The sequence below is a fragment of the Camponotus floridanus genome, unplaced genomic scaffold, assembly GCF_003227725.1.
Source record: "Camponotus floridanus strain SB8 unplaced genomic scaffold, Cflo_v7.5 scaffold13, whole genome shotgun sequence".
Taxonomy (NCBI): Eukaryota; Metazoa; Arthropoda; class Insecta; order Hymenoptera; family Formicidae; genus Camponotus; species Camponotus floridanus.
Window position 1 is genome coordinate 680,427 of NW_020229248.1, and position 21,181 is coordinate 701,607.

Below are 21,181 nucleotides of genomic sequence, written 5' to 3' on the forward strand. Positions count from 1 at the left end.
ACCTTCTTCAATTTTAAGAAGAATTTTCCAATACGGAACATTTTTCCGGAACTGCTTAATAAAGTTACTATCGATACAAAAAAAATTTTCACTATTTAATGAAAAGCAAGAAATATCTATGCCATTATTCATGAATAACTTGATGTTGAATTATTTTATTCGTGTTTACGATACTTTGCACATAAATTCCATTCTGACAAATCTATTGCTATTTGTATAGTATTATTTAATTGAACGATAGCATTTGGTTTGATTTAAATTTCCACGTTTATTTAAGTTTCCACGTTTAGCGGACACTCGATTGATCCATCACGGTGGTGTCAACGATAACAGATTTGGCGTTGATATAACCAGCGCTCTGCGATACTTTAATGAACATGTCCGTTATTTAATAGAGTTATTGAATTTGTCAATATGCCGTGTTATTAGAAACTGATATTCCATCGATATATTTAGTTTTGATTATTATTTTAATTATCGTTGTAAATTGCAGTACATGGATCTGTATCTACACTGTTGGAAATACGAAAAATGTTAGAAAAAGATTCCAAGAGATGCTCTTATTTGTACACGCGAGTAATAAAGTCATCTCTTTGCTCCTTTTTCTATTCTGCAAATACGACCTAAATCGTTGGCGAACGCGCACGATTAGCATCTCATCGTTAAATTTCGAATCGGAGTCTCTGCTTTTCCAGTCAGTTTGTCATTCTCTTGGTTGAATCCTTCGTCGCCCATCGTCCATCTCCTCTGCATTGCACCTCTGCGCGCAAGCAATCTTCCGCATCGCGTTAACGTACCATCGCCGGAGGTTAATCCTAGATATTCTCGCGTGCAGTTCTCTACCCGTCCAAATATTTAGTTAATGTCTATAACCGGCATGCGAGGGATCCCTCAGCCTTTGCACGGTCTTCAACGCAAATCTGCATATGTATGCGCCGGTCGGTCGGTGCATAAGCACGCGTCGTTAATTCGACTCGATTCGCCTTCTCTCATCAAGTTGTAGATTCCAACGGAGTTTCCATGCTGTTCTACAAAGCGATGGCGTACGTATAAAGATACGTGAGTTTGTTCGTACATCTGTCCGTCCGTTCGTTCACGCGGCCCTTTTTCACCGCGTCGCAAAAGCGTACGGGCTGGCTAAGTAACCGGAAATTGCGGGAACTGTTACTTTATGCGAGATCGTGGACATCAGAAAGTCGAGATTTTCTACATACATAAGTAGCGAAGGAAATTTCAAAGGAATCTGATATAAGAGAATTTATAAAATATTATAATTGCATTATGAAATATTTTATTATGCATAAATGTAATGCAATCTTATGGAATATTCAATATGTTTAATTGTACGTATATAAATTCGATTTCCATCATTATTCGTCTTATTAATAACAAGTATTATTATTTTTTCCGATTTTATTCATGTATTTTTTTCATTATAATTATTTTTTAAACGAATATAACGGAAGAATTATTTTAATAAGAAAACGATTTCCTCAGAATTGTTTTAAACAGAATTGAATTACTATGAAATTACACCTGTATTATCCTAATTGTATTCCATAGGAACAAGAGTATTTTTTTCCTAAAAAAATTTAATCGAAACTATTTTTGATAAAAATATATTATAGTAGTTATATAAATATATACATATATTAATTTCACGCGATATTAAATTATTTTTATTATTTATTTTATTATTTACGTTATATATTTTATTATTTACGTTATATATATATATATATATATATATATATATATATATATATATATAATATGTATGCACGGTACATTATGTAGATTTACGCTTATGTTTCTTTGGTATCAAAAGAAACAACACTAATCAAATCTGGAAAAAGAATATCTTATATATATTAGTGCATTCTGCTTTTAGTCTGTCAGTTCATCTTTGCCATGACGTGTTCTCGAGAATATGCACTCGGGTCGAAATTACACGCGCGTTGTCCTGTTCAGAAATCGGCATCGTTGCGGAACTGAATTTGCGGCTGTAACGTATGTACATTGTATACGACGCGGGTTAGATAGAGGATTGTCCGGGGGTTCATTAAAGCGGCCAATTTCGATACCCCAAACACCTAAGCGCACGGGTTCAGTCTATAAATCCGGCTTTGTCAGCAACTAGAAATCGTTAATTTCCGAAATGTCACTCCATCCTTGATGCATTTCGGCGCCATCATGCTTCGCGTTAGCCTATAAAGTAGACTATATCACGATAAACTGTCCGAGCAGTTCTCGCCTTAAGCGATATTATCACTAAATTGTCTTTTATAGGCTTTTGTAATACCATTGCAGTAAGGAAATCTAAATCAAAGAGAGGATATTAATTAATTAATTATTTATTTTGATAGAAAAAGATATTTTAAAATTTGTAGACATTTAAAAAATATATAAATATTTTAAAATATATATTCTCGTAAATATTAAAAAAATGTGTAGATATATTATTTAATATATTATATATTTTTTATTTTTTTATAGTTATTTTTATTATACAGGGTCTACCAAAAGTGTGGAAACCCCTAAATATCTCGGAAAATATACGTTTTACAGAAAAGTGTTTCCAACAAAAGTTGTAGGGTTTAAGAAGATCTATATACTGATTCTATCAGTTTGACCTTGGATGGCGTCGTCAAGGTCAGGTCAAGGTCACATTGACTTTTTTAAATGACACCCCCTACATTTGATTGCATATTCTTATAGCTTAATTCAAGAGCTTTCCAAAACACTATAATAATGTTCATTTTTATTAAGTACTTTGCGAGTTATGAGGGTTGAAATAATTTCTTAATTTTACATAAACCATAAAATATCTAGTAAACCATTCATTTTTCGATTATCTTACCTTCATACTTTTATGTACAAATTAATGAGAGGAATCAATTGGTGTAAAGAAAACACATAGTTGTTTCTAAGAAAAAATATGTAATTTGCAATTAACAATTCCATATTTTTTCTTAAAAACAACTGTATGTTTTCTTTACACCAATTGATTCCTTTCATTATTTTGTACATAAAAGTATGAAGGTAAGATAATCGAAAAATGAATGGTTTACTAGATATTTTATGGTTTATGTAAAATTAAGAAATTATTTCAACCCTCATAACTCGCAAAGTACTTAATAAAAATGAACATTATTATAGTGTTTTGGAAAGCTCTTGAATTAAGCTATAAGAATATGCAATCAAATGTAGGGGGTGTCATTTAAAAAAGTCAATGTGACCTTGACCTGACCTTGACGACGCCATCCAAGGTCAAACTGATAGAATCAGTATATAGATCTTCTTAAACCCTACAACTTTTGTTGGAAACACTTTTCTGTAAAACGTATATTTTCCGAGATATTTAGGGGTTTCCACACTTTTGGTAGACCCTGTATATATATATATATATATATATATATATATCCATGGATATTATTTTTGCATTTATTCAGATAGTCATATCAAATTTGAAAATGACTCCAAAAAATATGAATCTTCATTAAGTATATCAAAGTACATATAAAAGAAAATTATGCATATGAACGGGATGTATTTGAAAGAACTATTTGATCATCGAAAATTACATATTTTCATGATTATGAAAGTGAAATTGCGATTGGTCCGAAAACATTTTTAACAACAATCAAAGTCAGTAATAATTGTAATCGATTTGCCTTTGAATACATCTGTATATGATATTATGGAAATGAGAAGAGTTCAATGTCTATACATCTTTGTGTATTGCCTTTCTTTTCCTTTAAATAAAAATGCCATGGGGGACAAGTAAAGCGAAAGAAAGCGTTGCAAAGTTTATTTGCTTTTCTCATCGAGCAATTAAGGGATACCGACAAACTTTATGACGGAAATTTCTTCTCAGTAAACTGTTTTATGCACTTTTTACCGCGTATTTATTTTATGCTTAAATAATTCCTGATTAAAGTTGATTAAATAGTTAGTCCTGTATTTTTCTAAACATAATATTTTTTTTTTTTAAGATGTATGTTAGACTAGAAACACAATAACTCGATATTTATTAAATGATACAAAATAATGATATTTTTTTATGCCAAATGCTACTGTTATACATTTTGTTGCAGAAATAATCACTAATACACAAAGGAAACTGTATCGAGAAAATATCATTTAACTTTCATTTAAAGTGCATCTCCGAAACACTTAAGTGCTCGAAAAAAAATGCTCGTTGTAAAAAATTTACAAACCAACAACATATGAATAGTTCGAAACGATCTCTTACTTGACAAAATCACTATTATTAAATTATAAAAATTAGTACATAAAAAAATTTCTTTACAAATTATTATATTTCCAACTAAAAATGTTGTACTTGTAAAAGGATTGTTTCTGAAAAAAAAATTTAATATTATTGAAATTGAAAAAACTACTTCTCATCGTTTGCTGATTCGTTTCGCTTATTCTTCCCTTGCTTTCTTAATATATCTCTATCATATCTTTGGTTAGATTTCCCTTAGAGAAGTCCGTAGCGAGAAATCAATGCGAGAAAACGTGAGATAACGACTGATTTTCAAGCGGAAGAAATTTTCGCCGAGAATGAACGTGCCGAGGGCTTTATTAGATCACTAGACAAAGAGGTTGAAGCCGTTTTGGTATTCTTCGTAGAGCTAAGAGAAATCTGGACTAATTAAAGCAAAACGTGCACGCCGACAACGTATGGTTTAATTGTACTTTTCTTTCTGCCAGCTGCCGTATATTTGCTTGCTGGTGCGATAGTCGGCCTCGTATTAATAGCAGAGATTCTTTATAGAATACGTATGAGCACTTGGTAATTTTACACTTTAACATTTTCGCGATAACAATTGTGATATCTCGCAAAATTGTATTTGCTTTTTTGCGCTTGATGAATAATTGTTATTTTTTACTTGAAACTGGTTGAACTAGTCTATTTGATAAAAAGAAGATTGGATTTTTTAATGCTGCATAATAAAATTATACAACATACAATTAACTGATTTGGATAATTAATTAAGCTGATTAATAATTAATCAAGCTGATTTAAATTTTTTAATCAAGAAATTATATGTATAAATTAATATCTTCAAACACTAATGACATTCCTAAATTGACAAAAATTATATCGTCTTGTTCTCTAACATAAATTGTAAAAAAGGAATCGCTTGAATTCTAAATATAACGAGATCTATTTATGATTTCGCGAATGCAGACCTGTCTCTGAGCCAAGTTTAGCTTTTGAAAAAAAAATGTTGCTGCAATGTTGGTGTGTATGTGTAGCGGGCCTGCATTAATTTTCCCTTTCTGAATATTTCCGTGGCTCTCGAAAAGTTTTGAATCTTCGTTAAGTAACTCGTCTGCTCTGCGAACCGTTTCTTTGCTGCTCTTCAGCAATTCTACGTCCTCGCACATATATTTTTTCTCGATTCTTTCTCCGCACTCTTTCTCTCCTTCGCATAACTAAGCTATTTTTCTCGGTGCAAACGCCCTTCCTTCTAGCAGTTCTCTATTTATAACATAACACGTGTTCTTAAAGGAGATTCTCGTTTCGCGCTTACAATATGCTGCAGTTATAAATCGGCATGTTGCAAAAAAAATATGATTGATGAGAGGATATTATTTAACCGGATATTTATCGCAAAACGCAGATGTTACGGATTAAAATTATTCACTTTCCGCCAAGCTTTCCGCTTGATTAATAAAACTGTTCTATTCATCAAAATTTTTATATATTTATTTGTTATTTATTTTCTATTTCTGTCTCCCGATTTGTCGGACAATATTTACAGTAATATTATACGTTTTGTAGGTATTGCAGTATATCGTGCTGTTTAAATTTATTACCTTGGAAATATGTTGTTCGTAAAGAACGAGGTTTTACCTTCGCGCAGATACCGATAGTATTGGGATATATTACCGTCTTTTCAAGCATGAACGTAAAGCCGATTCGTTATGATTGCTACCTAAATGAAATTTTCAAGGAACTGGGACCGATATATACGGGGAGAAGAGAAAATACTGTTCTAAACTTTTATCAGCTCTTGCCATATATCTTTTTATCGTCAAAGTACCTTCTTCGACTTTATTACGATGATCGGCTTAATATCGGTCGCACCGTTTCTGATGTAAGACTCGTAATTAAATGAGAAATGTAAGAAAAAGCTCGACGAACGAGAGAACGCGGCAACGAGCTCGGCAGAATTAAATTACGACCCGAGTTTGAAAGTACAGTCATGTGTTAATATTTTCTTAAAGGGTATTAGAGTTAAAAGTTTAATATTTCCTTCTACCACGACTTTAATAGTTGGATAAACGAAATATAGTTGGTTGTCTGGTATAGAATTTATTCTTCATTATCCTAATTAGTATGCGCGACCGTAAAATGGATGCGGGTTCAACATTTATGCGGAACCATAATAGTAATGCAGAATTTAAGCACTTTAATTTTCCTTCGGTGATAAAATTACCACAATTTCGGTTTACATAATTCTCGCTAACGTATCCGATTTTTATGTGATTATTTTATATTTTGTACGTTATATTTTGTATAATCACTAATGTATGGATCTCGCTGTAGATATATACCCCTTTTTGTAGAGTTTAACGCATATATCGCGGCCTGAAATGTACACCTGCGCACGATTAAGTTTCAGGGTAGCTTCGACGATCCCTGATCATCCGCCGGTGAACAATTACACGGATATTTGCTATGGCACATTGCACGTCCACACGCGACAATAGCTTCCTAATGCTCTTAATACCTGCCATAATTCCAGGCATGATGTTCGTGGGTGTGCATTTCGTAGTGTAGTATTGTATAGCAACGTTTCAGCGTAATTGGTCCGGTCGAGATTCACCTCACAGTGTTTTCTCACACCTCCCCCTCCCCCTCCTCCTCCTCCCCTCCTCGGTGGGATTCACCGTCCGGCGATTATATTATAGTGTTAAAGCATTAGTGCATACTCGTAAACATGCGGCATAATGAGCCAGCTGCATTCGCAGACATGAACAACTTTGCTATTTCCCTCCCTTTTTTGCGCAGCTGCGAAGACGAACCAGCGGTTTGATTTATTTACGCCGAATTGCAGTCGGTTGCATTTTTTTATTTTATTCCATAAATGCGTAATGAAAAATGGAGAGATTTACTAAACAGTAAATTAGTATGACACTTAGATACATGATTATTAGTCGTAAATAGAAATTAACGTAAGAGATTGATATATTTAATATATATTTGTTTTTATCTTGTATATAATTTATTTTCGACTAATCCATTATTATTTCTACTATAGCCAAGTAGTATTGGATTAGAGAAATCAAATTTATACAATCGGGAAATTACGGAGATCATGATTTGTATCGCATTCAGTCTCAGTTTTTATAGGATTACTCGCGCAATGTTTCACGAATTTATTTTTTGTCAAACGTATTATATGGCAGGATTTTTTACGTATGTATGCATTTTGAAAAGAAGAAACCTTTCGCGTTTTAGCTCGATTTTCCACCTCGAAAAATATTTTTTACTCCTGTCATATGAATATCTGGTGCACTCCTGTCACGAGATATAGCCGTAACGCGATACGCGGATATAAGGCAAGTTTTTGCGCCGTCCATTTGTATTTTTTATTTATTAATGCTTTCATCGCGAACGCGAAATTAGAAGCGACAGTACGCATCATACGAAAAATGCCTCGACTTAAAATAAATGTGTGAAATTTAAACTTGATGCATTGTTCAAATAATCTTTTTTTAATAGAATAGTTTGATAATTGATCGGAGTAAGTTATTAAATCACGAAGGTTTGATAAAAAAAAAAAAAATCTTGGAAAGTTCAATAGAAAAATATTGATCGGAAATTGTCTGTTTTTAAGAATTGCAATTTTTCACAAATTTCTATTAATACGAGAGCTTATACGGAGATTTTTTCCGTATTTAAATTATTTGCGTACTGCAGTTTGACAAATGCGTTCTGCAACAACTGCACGATACGAAAGGCGTGCGTGTTTTTTTTTTTCTCATTTAATCGCACGAATGCGTAATGGCTTCCGCTTTTATCCCAGTTCTACCATTCGACACTCGTATACAGTTAACGTGATATTCCTCGAAAAAATATTTCACCGAGTGAAATATCGGGCTAAAAAGATGTACGCGACCGCGACAGTATCTTCCTTGCGAATGCTCACCGAGTTTTCTATCGTGGTTCCAGGGTGCAGCGGGAGAAACTAATAGTGGTGAGATCGAGGAGGAGGACGCTGCGAAATAAAGCGAGAAGGATAGCGGCGGATAAAGCTCGAAGTGATTCAGAAAGAGAGATACGCTCGCTTAGTGCGGCTTCGTGTGTGTATAACATGTACATATGCGCGACTATATCTCTGAAAACGCGCCGAATTACCGCAGTGCGCAGTATTTCTCCGTTTTAATTTTATTTCGTCTCCGGCCTCTGCCGCGCGTTAATCACGATTAAATAGCACTCCCGCCCCATCGGCAGAAAAAAAAGAATTCAAAATTTTATGAGCCGTTTCCGAGCAATTGCGGTTACCGCGAGAGAGTCTTCCTTATTAAAAATAAAATGAAGAATAAAAAAATCAAGGGGTTTCGAGTGTGTTTCCGGTCTGGAGAGATCTCGAGGTATGGTACGTCGCAGACGCTCTGTGTGTTTGTGCGGTAGATTCTCGTTTATTATTTTTAACGCACAGCTTTTCACGGTGCTTGTGCGGCGAAATGAAAAAGGACGTCAGAAGGCCAGTGATACCGAGGATGGTAGTTTTGATATACGGCTCGCTTGTCTCGAAAGTGGTGAAGTGCAAATCCACAAGAGGCGCAATATTTTTACGATAAACAGGGGCGCAAAAAATTTTAAAGAGGAAATATATACGTATATACTTCGTTCGGCAATCCTGAGGAAAACTTGACGGAAAATAAATTTACTCCCTTCTCTCTTTGTTTCAGGTAAGCCGCAAGAACGTGTGCCATCAAAAATTCCCTCGCAGATGCGGTATGAGAGATGTGCGTGTCCCGTAGAATCGCAGTTATGGTAATGTAAGAAATATATATCGTTGCATTTAAGATGATATTGCGCTCTCGGATTTCGTGAGGGAACACATCTGAATTTTTGCCCCGGATTCGGGGGGATCATTATTGTCGCCCGCGAAAGGAATTCTGAAAATTCCGCGACGCGAACCGTGCGACGGTTTATGCACGCTTTGTTGTGTTCCCCGCGTAGTTTCCTTGCTGGGAAATTCCTTTCGGACAATAAACCGTAGATCATGACAAATAGCCGAGACGAGGTGGGCGGTGCCGGGTAGCATCAAGCGGGTTAATTTTTAACTCCCCCTCGTAACCAAGAGATTTATCGCGTCGGCCTTTGTTAAGCCGACATTCTCTACATAGATACGTATACGTATATGTATATGCATTGCTCTGTATCTGCATCGTTTTGTACGCAGTTACGCCACTGTATGTATATTTTCGTGCATCGATGCAAAATACGCGCGAATGTTTGGAAGAGAAAAAAAAGTAATTTTATTTCGGATTATAGGGCGCAACGATATCCTCCGAAAATTGAATGATGGATGTTTCTGCAATCGTGGAATAATATTTCTTGCCGCTACGCGATTGTCGCGATATGATTTTTCTATCTCGATCGTCTATTTTTGTCCCTTACTCAAATACGTATGTCCCCCCTGAAGTACTTTGGCCAATTGTCGACGGTATCCTGTGCAAAATATAGGAAAGTTTGAATTGGCCACCGAATCGAATGCTATTTCTGTTAGCGACTTGATTAAAATTCAACGTGACCGTCGCCGGTCGTTTCTCGCAAGTGCATTCTCCGACTCTTTCGTTTTAGCTGCAAATCGTAGGACAATCGTGCTCTTGTACGCGTTCCGCGCAATGCTCACGTATGTACGTATATATGGGCACGCTTCTGTATGCGTTTAAATCACGGAATATGGACTACAGATACTCGAAAGATTTATACGAGCGGATTAAAAAACAAAGACCATAGCCAAGTATACGTTACCGGTACATTCTGTTTAATTAAAGCTACTCGATGAAGTCTGCAGTGTATGTGTGCGCGATACATTTACTTTTCCCTGTCGGATTCACTTTGTTTGTCCTTTCGTAATTTGAATATCAGCAGGTTACTTAGGTGCAGCAAACGTTGTACATTATTACTTCTTCCAATGAATACTCATTCTATCACAAAAATATGATATATGAGTATTGAATCTACAAATTATATACGCATTATGCCGTTCACAGAGAGATTTAATTTAAAAAAAATTATAAAATCATAATTTATTGCACTTGTAAGTTTTCAATAATGTTAAATTATGTAAAAATTTTCAAAGTATTTTTTCCAATTTATGATTTTGTCTTAACTTTGTGTCTCTCATCTCTTTAATGTTCACAAGAATAATTATAGTTTATTTTTACACAAATTATATAGACTTAGGGACGCGTCATATAATTATCGCTCACCCATTTTCTACACATCACCGCTCACGTGCAAGCAATTATCTTTAATTAGCGGCATAGATCGAGAAGTAATGTGCCTTTATATAGCCGCGAATGCGCCGCACGCATTTATACCGGTCATTTATCAGCACCCCTTTCCGCTCTTCTCACCGATTTTCGGTCGTTGACAGGCTGTGCTCAAAATAGTATGCACCCTTCGTGCTGGAACAATCGTGCGGGGGGAGGCTGTCGTTGCAAAAAGTACCGAACAATGGCCGCTTTACAAGCGTCATCCACGTTCTATAAATCATAGTTACGCGGTGGGGCGTCTTTTTATCCGAGGTCGCGCTGGAAACATTAGGTTCTCTCGCGTAAATATGCAGAAAAATTGTGTCAAATCTGACGCTTTCTTTGTTCAAGATAAGGAAAATCAAATGTTAAATTTAACATATTCATATAATTAAATTTAATTTCATTTTATTATTTATTAATTTCATTTTTCATATAATTAAATTTAATTTCATATAATTAAATTTAATTTCATATTATTAAATTTAACATATTCAATAATTTATCATTTTTGTCTCCTTCACTAAATCAACTTATCTCAAGTGAAATCGTTTAATCGTGAAAATATATGTGTGACAATATATTTTACTTATACATATGCATATATTTTGATCGTTATGTTCGATAATTTTTTTTTATTGTGATAAGTATTATTCAACTCACGTTATCCATCGTAATAATTTTATCGTCTTAATATAATTTTCTGAAGTTTAATTCTCGCATTGAGAACTAATTATAGCGAATCCTTTGCATTCGTACGATTCGCGGCTTGTCGTGTATAAATAACCTCGCTTCTCTCTCTCTCTCTTTTCTGTCTGTATCTGTCCTTCCCTTCCTCCCCCCTCTCTCTCTCTCACTCATTCTCTCTGTGTACTCCCGGGAGTATAATTTCCCCTAATTAGAACAAAATTACTAATTACGTTCCGCGCAACATGCAATTAATTTTCGGTGAGATAGGGAGGGGGGAGAGAAAGATATATGTACAACTTCCCATTTCTTCTTCCCGAGTTAGCGGCGCCGGAAAAGGAGACGGAATTTCGCTACGAGCAAGATGTATGAGCTCCGACAACAAGCAGCCAATCTCTGTCGGATCTTCTTTTTTTTTCCTTACTCGCCATCTCGTTTTTTCAAGCGATTTCTCCGGAAGCTGATGTGTCAGAAAGCGAAGGTATGCCGGGATGCATATTTTCGAAGAGTCAGGGCGGCTAGTCTTAATTATACGCGTCAGTGCGTCCGCTTAAGTAGGATTTTACTATAATCATAATAGACATTTCATCCATCCGTCTTCTTCCTGAACCGCTATTGCGACGAATAATTACTGTAATTCGTAACACTTAATACACTGTGCTTATTTATTATCTGAGGGAGATCAAGATGACTCGCGGAATCATTTGTACTTTCTTCGAGATGACTACAATCATTTAATTAATAATTGGCAGTTTGTGTTAATTATTAATTATTAATTTTTATGAGTAACAAATGAAGTAGAACAGAGCGACTCGTTATTTAATATAACTTCAATAGATAATTGTTTTATGAATTAATGAAACAAATAATAATACTTTAATGTATTTTTGTGCTCACAAGTTACGATAAAATGTGAATTAAGGCAATACTTCAGGCAAATCTCACCCTCGGTATTTAAATTCGCGAGTCGTATTTCTAGCTGAATTTTTATTTTTGTTAACTGAAACGGAAGAGCTGCTGTTGTTCAAACGATCTTTTTATAAATTCTACGTTGCATCGTCTTGACTGGCTTGTCTTGACATTTTACACCCCTCCTCCTTTTGTATAAGATCTTTTTCCCTTATTCTTTATTCTATGCTGCTTGCTGCTGCTCGACGGTACTTTATTTACCGTGAAATTCGTCACGACGAAGTATAAGAGTGCAGTTTCACGTTTCACGCGACAACGGTTCGTTTTCTTACCGCAATTTTTGCGAAAGATATGCCCCAAGGCCCTCTCTTCTCCAATAATTTATAAATAGAAGTTATACATAATATATATATATATATATATATATATATATATATAATATATATTATATTTATATTTATATTTTTAATTTATTTCTAAATTTTTTATTATTTTATTATATATATTTTCAAATTTTTATATATTTTATATAATTGTTATTAGACACATGTATATGAATACATGTATATAAATATTCATAACCATGCTTGAACAGAAATGCTTGCGTTTAAACTATTAGTATTTTAATTTTGCAATTATGGCCGGCTTATTTATACCAATAAATAATAGAATAAAAAAGAGAAGTCGATCTCATATCGATTATTTGGAGAGAAAATATTGTAACTAATGTAGAGACTTACTTTTTATGATTTTTTTTACTCTATTGAAATTTTTAACAAAAAAATTGTTTCCGGGAAAAGCCAATATTAAATACAACCGAATAAAACACGTTAATTACACGTAAATTTTATTGATTATAAATTACTTAGAAAGAGCACGTTTTTTATCATTTTAGCTTCACTATTGCATATGAATTTTTAAAAATTACGGATCTTCTCTCTCTCGTAGCAATCTATCGAAAGAATGCATAGCTTCGCATTTTCCGCAATAGGGATTTCCTAGAGCGTTTTATATGGGAATGATTGCATGAAAATTTATTATAATGACGCGGATGATCATGTCCATAAGATTTCTACTCCTTTTCTGACGTATTATATTTATGATACTTTCTTCAATTTAGACGCGTAAGAAATGATTGATATAAAATTATTCAATTTCAAGCCTTCAATAATCTCATTTGAATTATTCACTAGTGATCCAAATGATTGATTAATATCGAATACGAAACGAGTTTCTGAATCTATGTCTTGGTTTTATAAATTTGAATTCTTAAGAACTATTCTCGACATTAAATTTTAAGATAGGAATATTTTATGGCACCGAATAGAGCACGAATTGCGCATAATGAACTTTCATCGTAAATTTATTGTATTCATTTTAATATATCGATTAGTTTCATCATTACAGATACGAATTCCGCAAAACGCAACCTTCCTTTTTTTCGATAAAATATTTATTCATTATAACGGTAAAGTCTTTCTAAATTTTTTGCTCAAAAATATCGTGAGTAGAGAATCTTAAAAAAAATTACAACGTGAGTTCAGCACTCAAAATATAATTTTGTAGGCGATATTTCCCATGTTTCTTCTCCGATCAAAATCATATTATTGAGATAACACGAAATTTGACAGCTGAAATCTCCAAAGAAAAAGGATATGAATCTGGCGCCAACCCAGTTTGGCTTCCCCCGTAGGTGTTACGATTCACTTTCTCTCTCTCTCTCTGTCTCTTTTGCGCGGGACTAGTGGCTTTATGAATATTCCATCCGCGTACTTTCGCGGTCGCGATTGCGCAACTGCGGTACCGACGACTGCGGCAGCGCGGTGCGGAGATGTGAAACGGGCTTAAGGCAGCCGAGCCGACACAGAAGAGCCATCACTTTCGTTCTCGGTTCCGGTTCAGGGTCGCGGACGACCCACTTCAGGGTCACGACAGTGTTGTGCGACCGTGTGTCATGCACACACATGTGGTCTGGTCAGCGGGCGATGACTTGCGCGTGAAATTTAATTAAGAGCAAATTGAGGCGGAATGAGAACGGATAGCTTCGTCGATGCTTGAACGTCGAAATTGAGGTGTCCTAGATAAATAGATAGAAAGTAAAGAAAAATTTGCCTGATTATATTGTATTACCTTCTTCGAGTGATAAATAGCGAGCAATCATCTGATATCCACCGCGGATTTCCATTAGCGTTATTGCCAAGATTAAGAGAAACGGAGAAATCGAATTTTCTCGCTTCTCACAAAAGTTATGAGACTCGCGATATAGGGCATATATTTAGACCATGGCAAGCCGGATTCATCGTAATGGGGGATTTAATCTTTTTGCGAAATCCAATTTTCATCTTAATCAATATGAGAGAGAAAAATGCGTAACGTAATTTACTAGGATGAATTTAACTGAATTTATAAAGCGTGTAATTTGATAAGTAGAAAAAGTAAAATAGAAATTTGGATATATCAAGGTAATCTTTTTAAAGCAGCATATATGATAAAATATATGATAAAATATATGATAAAATTATATAAAGAGCTTGTGAGATTGGATCTCTTTATACACTTGCTTATCCAAAACGTGAAGCTTAAATCCATCCTTGATACTCCTCTTTGATCTCCGATAGATACGAGTCCGCCTTTTGATACTATCTTTTTGCGAGGAAAAAGCTAGCGCTTTTTCTCGATTTCTAGCGCAATACGAAGTAAAGCCTGTGATGTTTATTTAGAATTCTCCACGGTTGCTACGTATGCTCGCATTTGTTCGGGATTCTTGATTTTCAAGAAATTGAAGCTCGTTCCACTTGCCTAGTGAACCCGTAAGATTGCGCGGAATAAAAAAGGCGTCCCGGTGTCTTTTGAATGGAAAAGCATAAAAGACGACGCGAGCTCCAGTAATTTTTCCGATTCCGTAGTTTGAATAAAAATGTACTGCTGCAGTTGTGTGTAACTGCAGTGACAATTGCGAAAATAGCTGTACGATGAAGCTGTATTTTAAACTGCTTAATTGCACATAATCAATACTATTGCGTACAAGATTTTCGAACAAGTAATTTTATGCTAACCAAATATGATATTTTTGACGAATTCGTGAAAAGCATTTCGAGAGTATTATTGCCAAAATTAAACGTAAAGCGTCCAGCGAATGAATCCGCATTAATTCGGCGTAATTCTATATTTTCCATCGTTTCATTCGACGATATTCTACTGATGAATGTAATCACGATCTACTTGTGAAGTATTATGTCATGCGGACGTAATAAAACCTTGTTACAACTGTGCATCCCCGGTGATGATACACGAAGCGTGAGGAAAGCGTAGATACATTGTCGATAATTTCTTACTGTATTAAATTGATGTAATTTCTTACTGTATTAAATTGATGTAATACAAAGAAAATATATATAATTGGCCGCAAATGAACGTGCAATAATGAGATAATACTAAGACATGTCATAATTGCACTGGGAGGAGAATATAAATGGCGAATTACAAGGACAAGCCCCCGAGGTCAATTTCATTAACGAGTTTCGCATACATGTACTTCTTTCTAGGGTGAATAGCGTATAAACTGAAGTTAATTTTACCCCGTTTTAACATTATTAATCCGCAGTTTGCTCTACGACCTTAATATCGTTGGTAGAAAATGAAGGAATTAGCGGCGGTTGTTTCGCGACATTCTCGTCGACTTTTAATGCGGCGAGATCTATGATTAGCGTTGATGTAATTTACTTCGCTAACGAATTATTTTTTATTTTAATATGAAACCATCAACTTGTTATAAAGTTATGGAAAAGACTTCGTATTTTATATGCGTTTATAAAGTTATATTAATATGATAATTCTCGATTAAAGAGAGGATTATCAGGTAAGAGAAACTGAACTTTTTGCAATGATAAAAAAATATTATTTCTCGAAATGAATTTTTATTCAAACCCTTTCTGCGTGTCACGTTACATTAAATATGGAAAATGAAAGAAATTTTCTCTCGCAAGTTTGGCAATTCTATTTTTACGAATAGGTCACCGGATAATAGAATTTAAATCGAAGACGAACGAAAGAAAGACGTGCATTAAAAGGAAGAGATTTCGTGAGACTTTCATGAAGATGACGAGCATTTCTCAATGCGAGACATTTTGCGAAATCGCGCGAAACTGTCAGTATTTCGACAAAAACTCCCTCTGAGATAAAATGAAAAAGGAAGCGACGACGGAAGTTAACCGTTTTTATGTGTAAAAGCTGTAATACGAAGAGAGCGGTAAGCCGACTGTGCTCATTCCTGATAGACATCATGAAGGGGCGGTATCTTACCCATCTTAAGCGCCGTTTGGGACGCATTTCTTTCATTCAAGATATATAGCTGAGATTACACAGCTTTTAAAGTCTCATTTGCGAATTACAGGAGTGACGCACAGTTATGTCACATTAGATGGGGAATATTATTAAAATTTATAGCATGCGATTAAACGTTTTCTTTATTGTTCGACTTACAAAAAAATAATCATATTTGAAACATTATATTAATTCTTAATTCTCATAACATACAAACATTGCAGGATATTCTATCCTGTATTTTGCATTAATTAAAAGTAAGCATTAATGAAAGTATTCCTTTTCCTAAAGTTATTAAAATACTTAATATTAAATGATTTATTAAATAATTTATAAAATAATATACAGGCGAAAAATTTTAGAACATGATTCTTTGTCGAAAATTAAGGGGGGTTTTTCATATAAACATATACTCCTACAACCTCTATTCAATTTTTTATTAGAACTTTTTAATGGGCTGGAATATGATCATCTAAAAATATGCATTAAAAAGTTTGATTTATTTAGAAATTTTTTTATTTCTTTTATTTTTTTTCATAAAATCAGTAGTTAAAAAAATAAATAAAATACGTTATCATACACAGGACGATGCTAAATAGATTTCAAATTACAAGAAGTTAAATTTTAAAGTAAAAAATAAAATTAGAGTAAATATTGAAAAAATTGGAATAAAAATAAAATTATAACGAAAACCTAAAAACCTAATTTTTACTCATTTTTGAAGTAATATAATTTCACAGGAGAGATGTAGGAGTATAAGTTTACATGAAAAACCCCCGTTAATTTTCGACAAAGAATATCATCTTCTAAAATTTTTCGCACTTATTAAGAAACACCCTGTATAATACTGCTTGGATAAGTAATGTTATTTCTTTACTGATATTTATCGACCATATTTTTCCCATATTTTCTCAATGTTTGAATAAGCGCTGCGGCGATTTCCGAACACTTTGTAATCGTTAGGACGACCGAATTTCGCGACCCAATTCCGTTTGCAAATTTCGCTCGCAATGATTTGACGCGCGCGCGTATCACCCTAACAAGTTTCATCCACCCTGCGTTTTCCGTTGCCGAAGTCGCGTCCGTAATTCACGGTGACCGCGGACGTGGGAGAGCTTTAATCGCGTTGCCGTGAGTCATTAATTACTCGATCACGACACGCGATACAATCGATCTCGTCGCCTGTCCCATCGACCGCCCGATGCTCGGCCGCCGCCCATCCCCGTTAATTGATTTCCCTCGATGTGTCGCGCGAGCGCGAGAACGCGAATGGTCACCGCGATAATTATCGTGCGCTCGAGTTGCGGTGTCACGGCCGTGAGAACCGTGACGGAAAAAAGGACAAGAGTGATTTTTACAGCGTCGCGTGATCAATTTCTCCCACACGTAATAAATTTCCAGCAGTGTCGCGATACAACTGGTAAAAGTTACTCTCGACGTTATAGAGTAATAATTCCGTCGATATTAATTTTCTTCTAATTAAATAATAATAATAAATTTCTTAAAGGAATAATAATAATAATAATATAATAATAATAAATTTATAATAATAATAATAATAATATATAATAATAATAATAATAAATTTCTTAAAGGAATAAATTTCTTAAAGGAAATTATAGAAATGAAGAACTTTAACTCGCTGATTTAAATCCTTGTTAATTGAGGTGGGGTGAGAAGCTGCTTCGATATATGTTTAAATGGATAAATGGATTATATAATTTCACTATATAATTTCACACACACATAGCAAGTCGTCTGACTATCTTATAAAATCTTTTAGATAAGATGTTGTTTTCAATGTGAATTATTTTTTTTGCGATCTTATTTTTATTGCGATAATGAGCGACGTCTGGAAAAATGGATCCGCCGAGACAAGCTTGACGTTTTCACAATAGACTGATTCTTACAATTTATACAGTAACGATGACGACTTTATATAATATGCATTCGTCTTCATTTTCCTCTCCATAATGTCCAACCTACTGCACATATTTCTGTATTTTGACTGCCGTTTCAATTACATAGTACGATCACGTCTCTTCGTATGAAATACGCGGGTCGCTTCCATTTATCTCGCTGTTCGTTATTCTTTGTCAAAGGGAAACATGGAAAAGTTTGTTCTATCGTGAACGTAAATGAAGGCGCGCCACGAAATGAAGCATGTATATTACATTCAATTATAAAGTTAAATTGTCTATAACAAAATCATTATTTCTTATCGCCTTGTATACTATCATCTCGGTTTTCTTTCAATTTTTAACGAAGAGTTGCGATTGGAAGGAATCGTAATTGAGAATTACATTTACATGTAAAATTATGCGCATATATTAAATGATATATTCGAAAGATTACAAACTTTACCATTTTTTCCAGGTACTCGGGCTGTCATATTTTTCCCTTATGGGGAATTAGCATGTTATAATTCGTCAGATATGATATATCTCCTTTGTGTATCAGATATTAGAAATGCCATCCGGACAACAGTCGCATGATCAATCGGTTGGCATCCTCTGCTTTTTTATTAAAAAAATTCCATCGGCAACAGCAGTTTCCCGACGATCGTTCTTATATAACGACTTTAACCGTCACGAGTACATTAAGAAACGAATATCACCGGAAACCGTTGTTTGTTTCTTGCGGTCCGTAGAATCGCGGAACGAAATACCGCTTCTTTTTCTAAATGAGCTTCAACATCTGCAAGCGCCGTTTTAGCTCCGATTCTTCACGACGTTCAACATCAGCTGATCGTTGATGTTGAAATAAAGAGAAATGCCGGAAGCATCCGGCGATCATTTATTGCAACGGTCCCGGTGTTGTATATATCCCGATCTGTACGTGCTGTAGCATTAATATGCCGCATTGCGAACGATCGATCTTCGATTTATACGGGCGATAAGAAAAATACGATGTTTAATTCAAGAAGCAGAAGATAAATGCAAATAGCTAATTAAGATTTAAATTGTTGGTTGAATTGTTAATCGATAAAAATTCTTGCTACCTAAAATTATTATTCAATTGCGTATTTACCAGTAGGAACTTAAAAAATTTAAATCTATCGAGATCCAAATTTTTAGATATTATAAATTTCGAATGATATTAATTCGGAGATATTATTAATTTCGAATTTTATGGAAAAGATGTGGTATTTAAATTTGAATCAAAGACGTTGCGACTGATGAAATGAAGTAGCCTCGAGATACGTAACGTCACATTCCCTTTTTCGACGTCCCACGTTTAGGACACAGCCGTTGCCGAGCGTTGAATGCATGGGGATCGCCTTATTTCGCCATGGCTTTATCCCCCTTTCACCGTCCGTTGCCTCGTAACCCCACGTCCCATTCAATGGTAAAAATAAAAGGGAAGCGGCACAAGGAAATTTCTGAAACTCGGTGGAAACGCACAGGCATCGAACGACGCCATATGGCGAGGGAAACGTCCGCGTTCTAATACGTTATTTTACGGGAACGTATCCGTTTCCAGCATTTTGGCAGAAATGGACTGCTTGTTATTTATGGGAAATGTGCGTTTTCACAATATGCGCTATTTTACTACATTATTAAGCTCCATCAATGTGCGTTGTATATAATGCTATTGACATGTATGATGTTATATGTTGTTTTAATTGACATGAATATATGCGATGCGTATATACATATATTTGAACTTAGGGATATTTCTATTTATTTATATCTATGTTAGCTTTTGAACAAAAACGTTAAATTATTGACTGATATGGCAGATAAATTGTAATTATAGAAATAATATAACATGTATATCAAGAGAGGGGAAAAATTAATATAAATTTTTATATTAAGAGATAAATCCTCCATCTCTTTTTGAAAACGGAAAATAGATCATAACTGGATCAAACACACATTTTACACCTGTTTTAAAATAAATCCTCGGCTTTGATATTCTACGTAAAAATAAGATATTCTCGTATAGCCAGTGGCAGAGATTGAAAATACCACCGAGCGCGATCGCAGTCGATGTTTTAAACAAGCACTTGGCGAAAGATAGTACTCGCAATCGATACTTGAAATCTCCCGCCGTCGCTTTCTCAAGTCACGAAGATAACTTTTTATCCCTTAACACAGTTTCCGCGCCGATGCGCATGCAGTGCAACGGGGCACGCGTGTGACGCACAATGAACCCTTTGTACAGCTCGCTCGGGCGTGCTGAAATTTCATTTTGACTTTTTTGCTTCTTGTATTCTCGGCGTCGGGGCTCCTCGGTGAAGCGAAGTCACGGGCGCGTAAAATATGACAAAGCGGACGAGCGTACGAGCGAGCGAGACGCATCCTCCATTCATGGCCGATGAAGCAAGAGAGGAGCTCTCCCGTGCTGCCGATGCACGGGAAAATCAAATCGAATCGATTTCATTGACGAGATACAATACTCGGCGCACTGATATCTTCCACGGCACGATACAATGAAATAGAAAGAGCGCCGTCTCTTCTTGCTTCTCCAGGACAGAGCCTCGGGTTATATCCTTTGCACTCGTTTTTTCCCAACTCGTTTTTTCGCCTGCCCTCCCTAGATGAGTAATGGTTTCTCGATCGATAACCAAGAGTAAGACGTACTTCTCTTGTAAGATAACAACCACCGAGAGAGCCCGTCTCGAGTCCAGAGATTTCAACGTAATTCCAATTCTTAAATGACTTTATACCATAATACGACGCTAAGACGATGGTTCTTGTTGAGAACTGTTTCTGCGTTACACTGGATAGAAGTAATGACATTT

General features: G+C 35.0%; 1 protein-coding gene across 5 annotated transcripts in view; it reads left to right on the plus strand.

Annotated features, from left to right (window-relative positions):
* Window positions 1-21,181, plus strand: part of LOC105249375 (polypeptide N-acetylgalactosaminyltransferase 2) — a 216,551-nt gene that overhangs the window by 38,143 nt on the left and 157,227 nt on the right. For 2 of the 5 annotated variants that reach the window (XM_025406038.1, XM_025406037.1), the window contains exon 2: window positions 8,938-9,022. The exons of 2 other annotated variants lie outside the window; for them this stretch is intronic. In XM_025406038.1, the coding sequence (XP_025261823.1) occupies window positions 8,993-9,022 (30 nt within the window). In that variant the 5' untranslated portion in view covers window positions 8,938-8,992. Of the gene's footprint in view, window positions 1-8,937; window positions 9,028-21,181 lie in introns of those variants that run through there. One more of the 5 variants, XM_025406039.1, reaches the window with a different exon arrangement.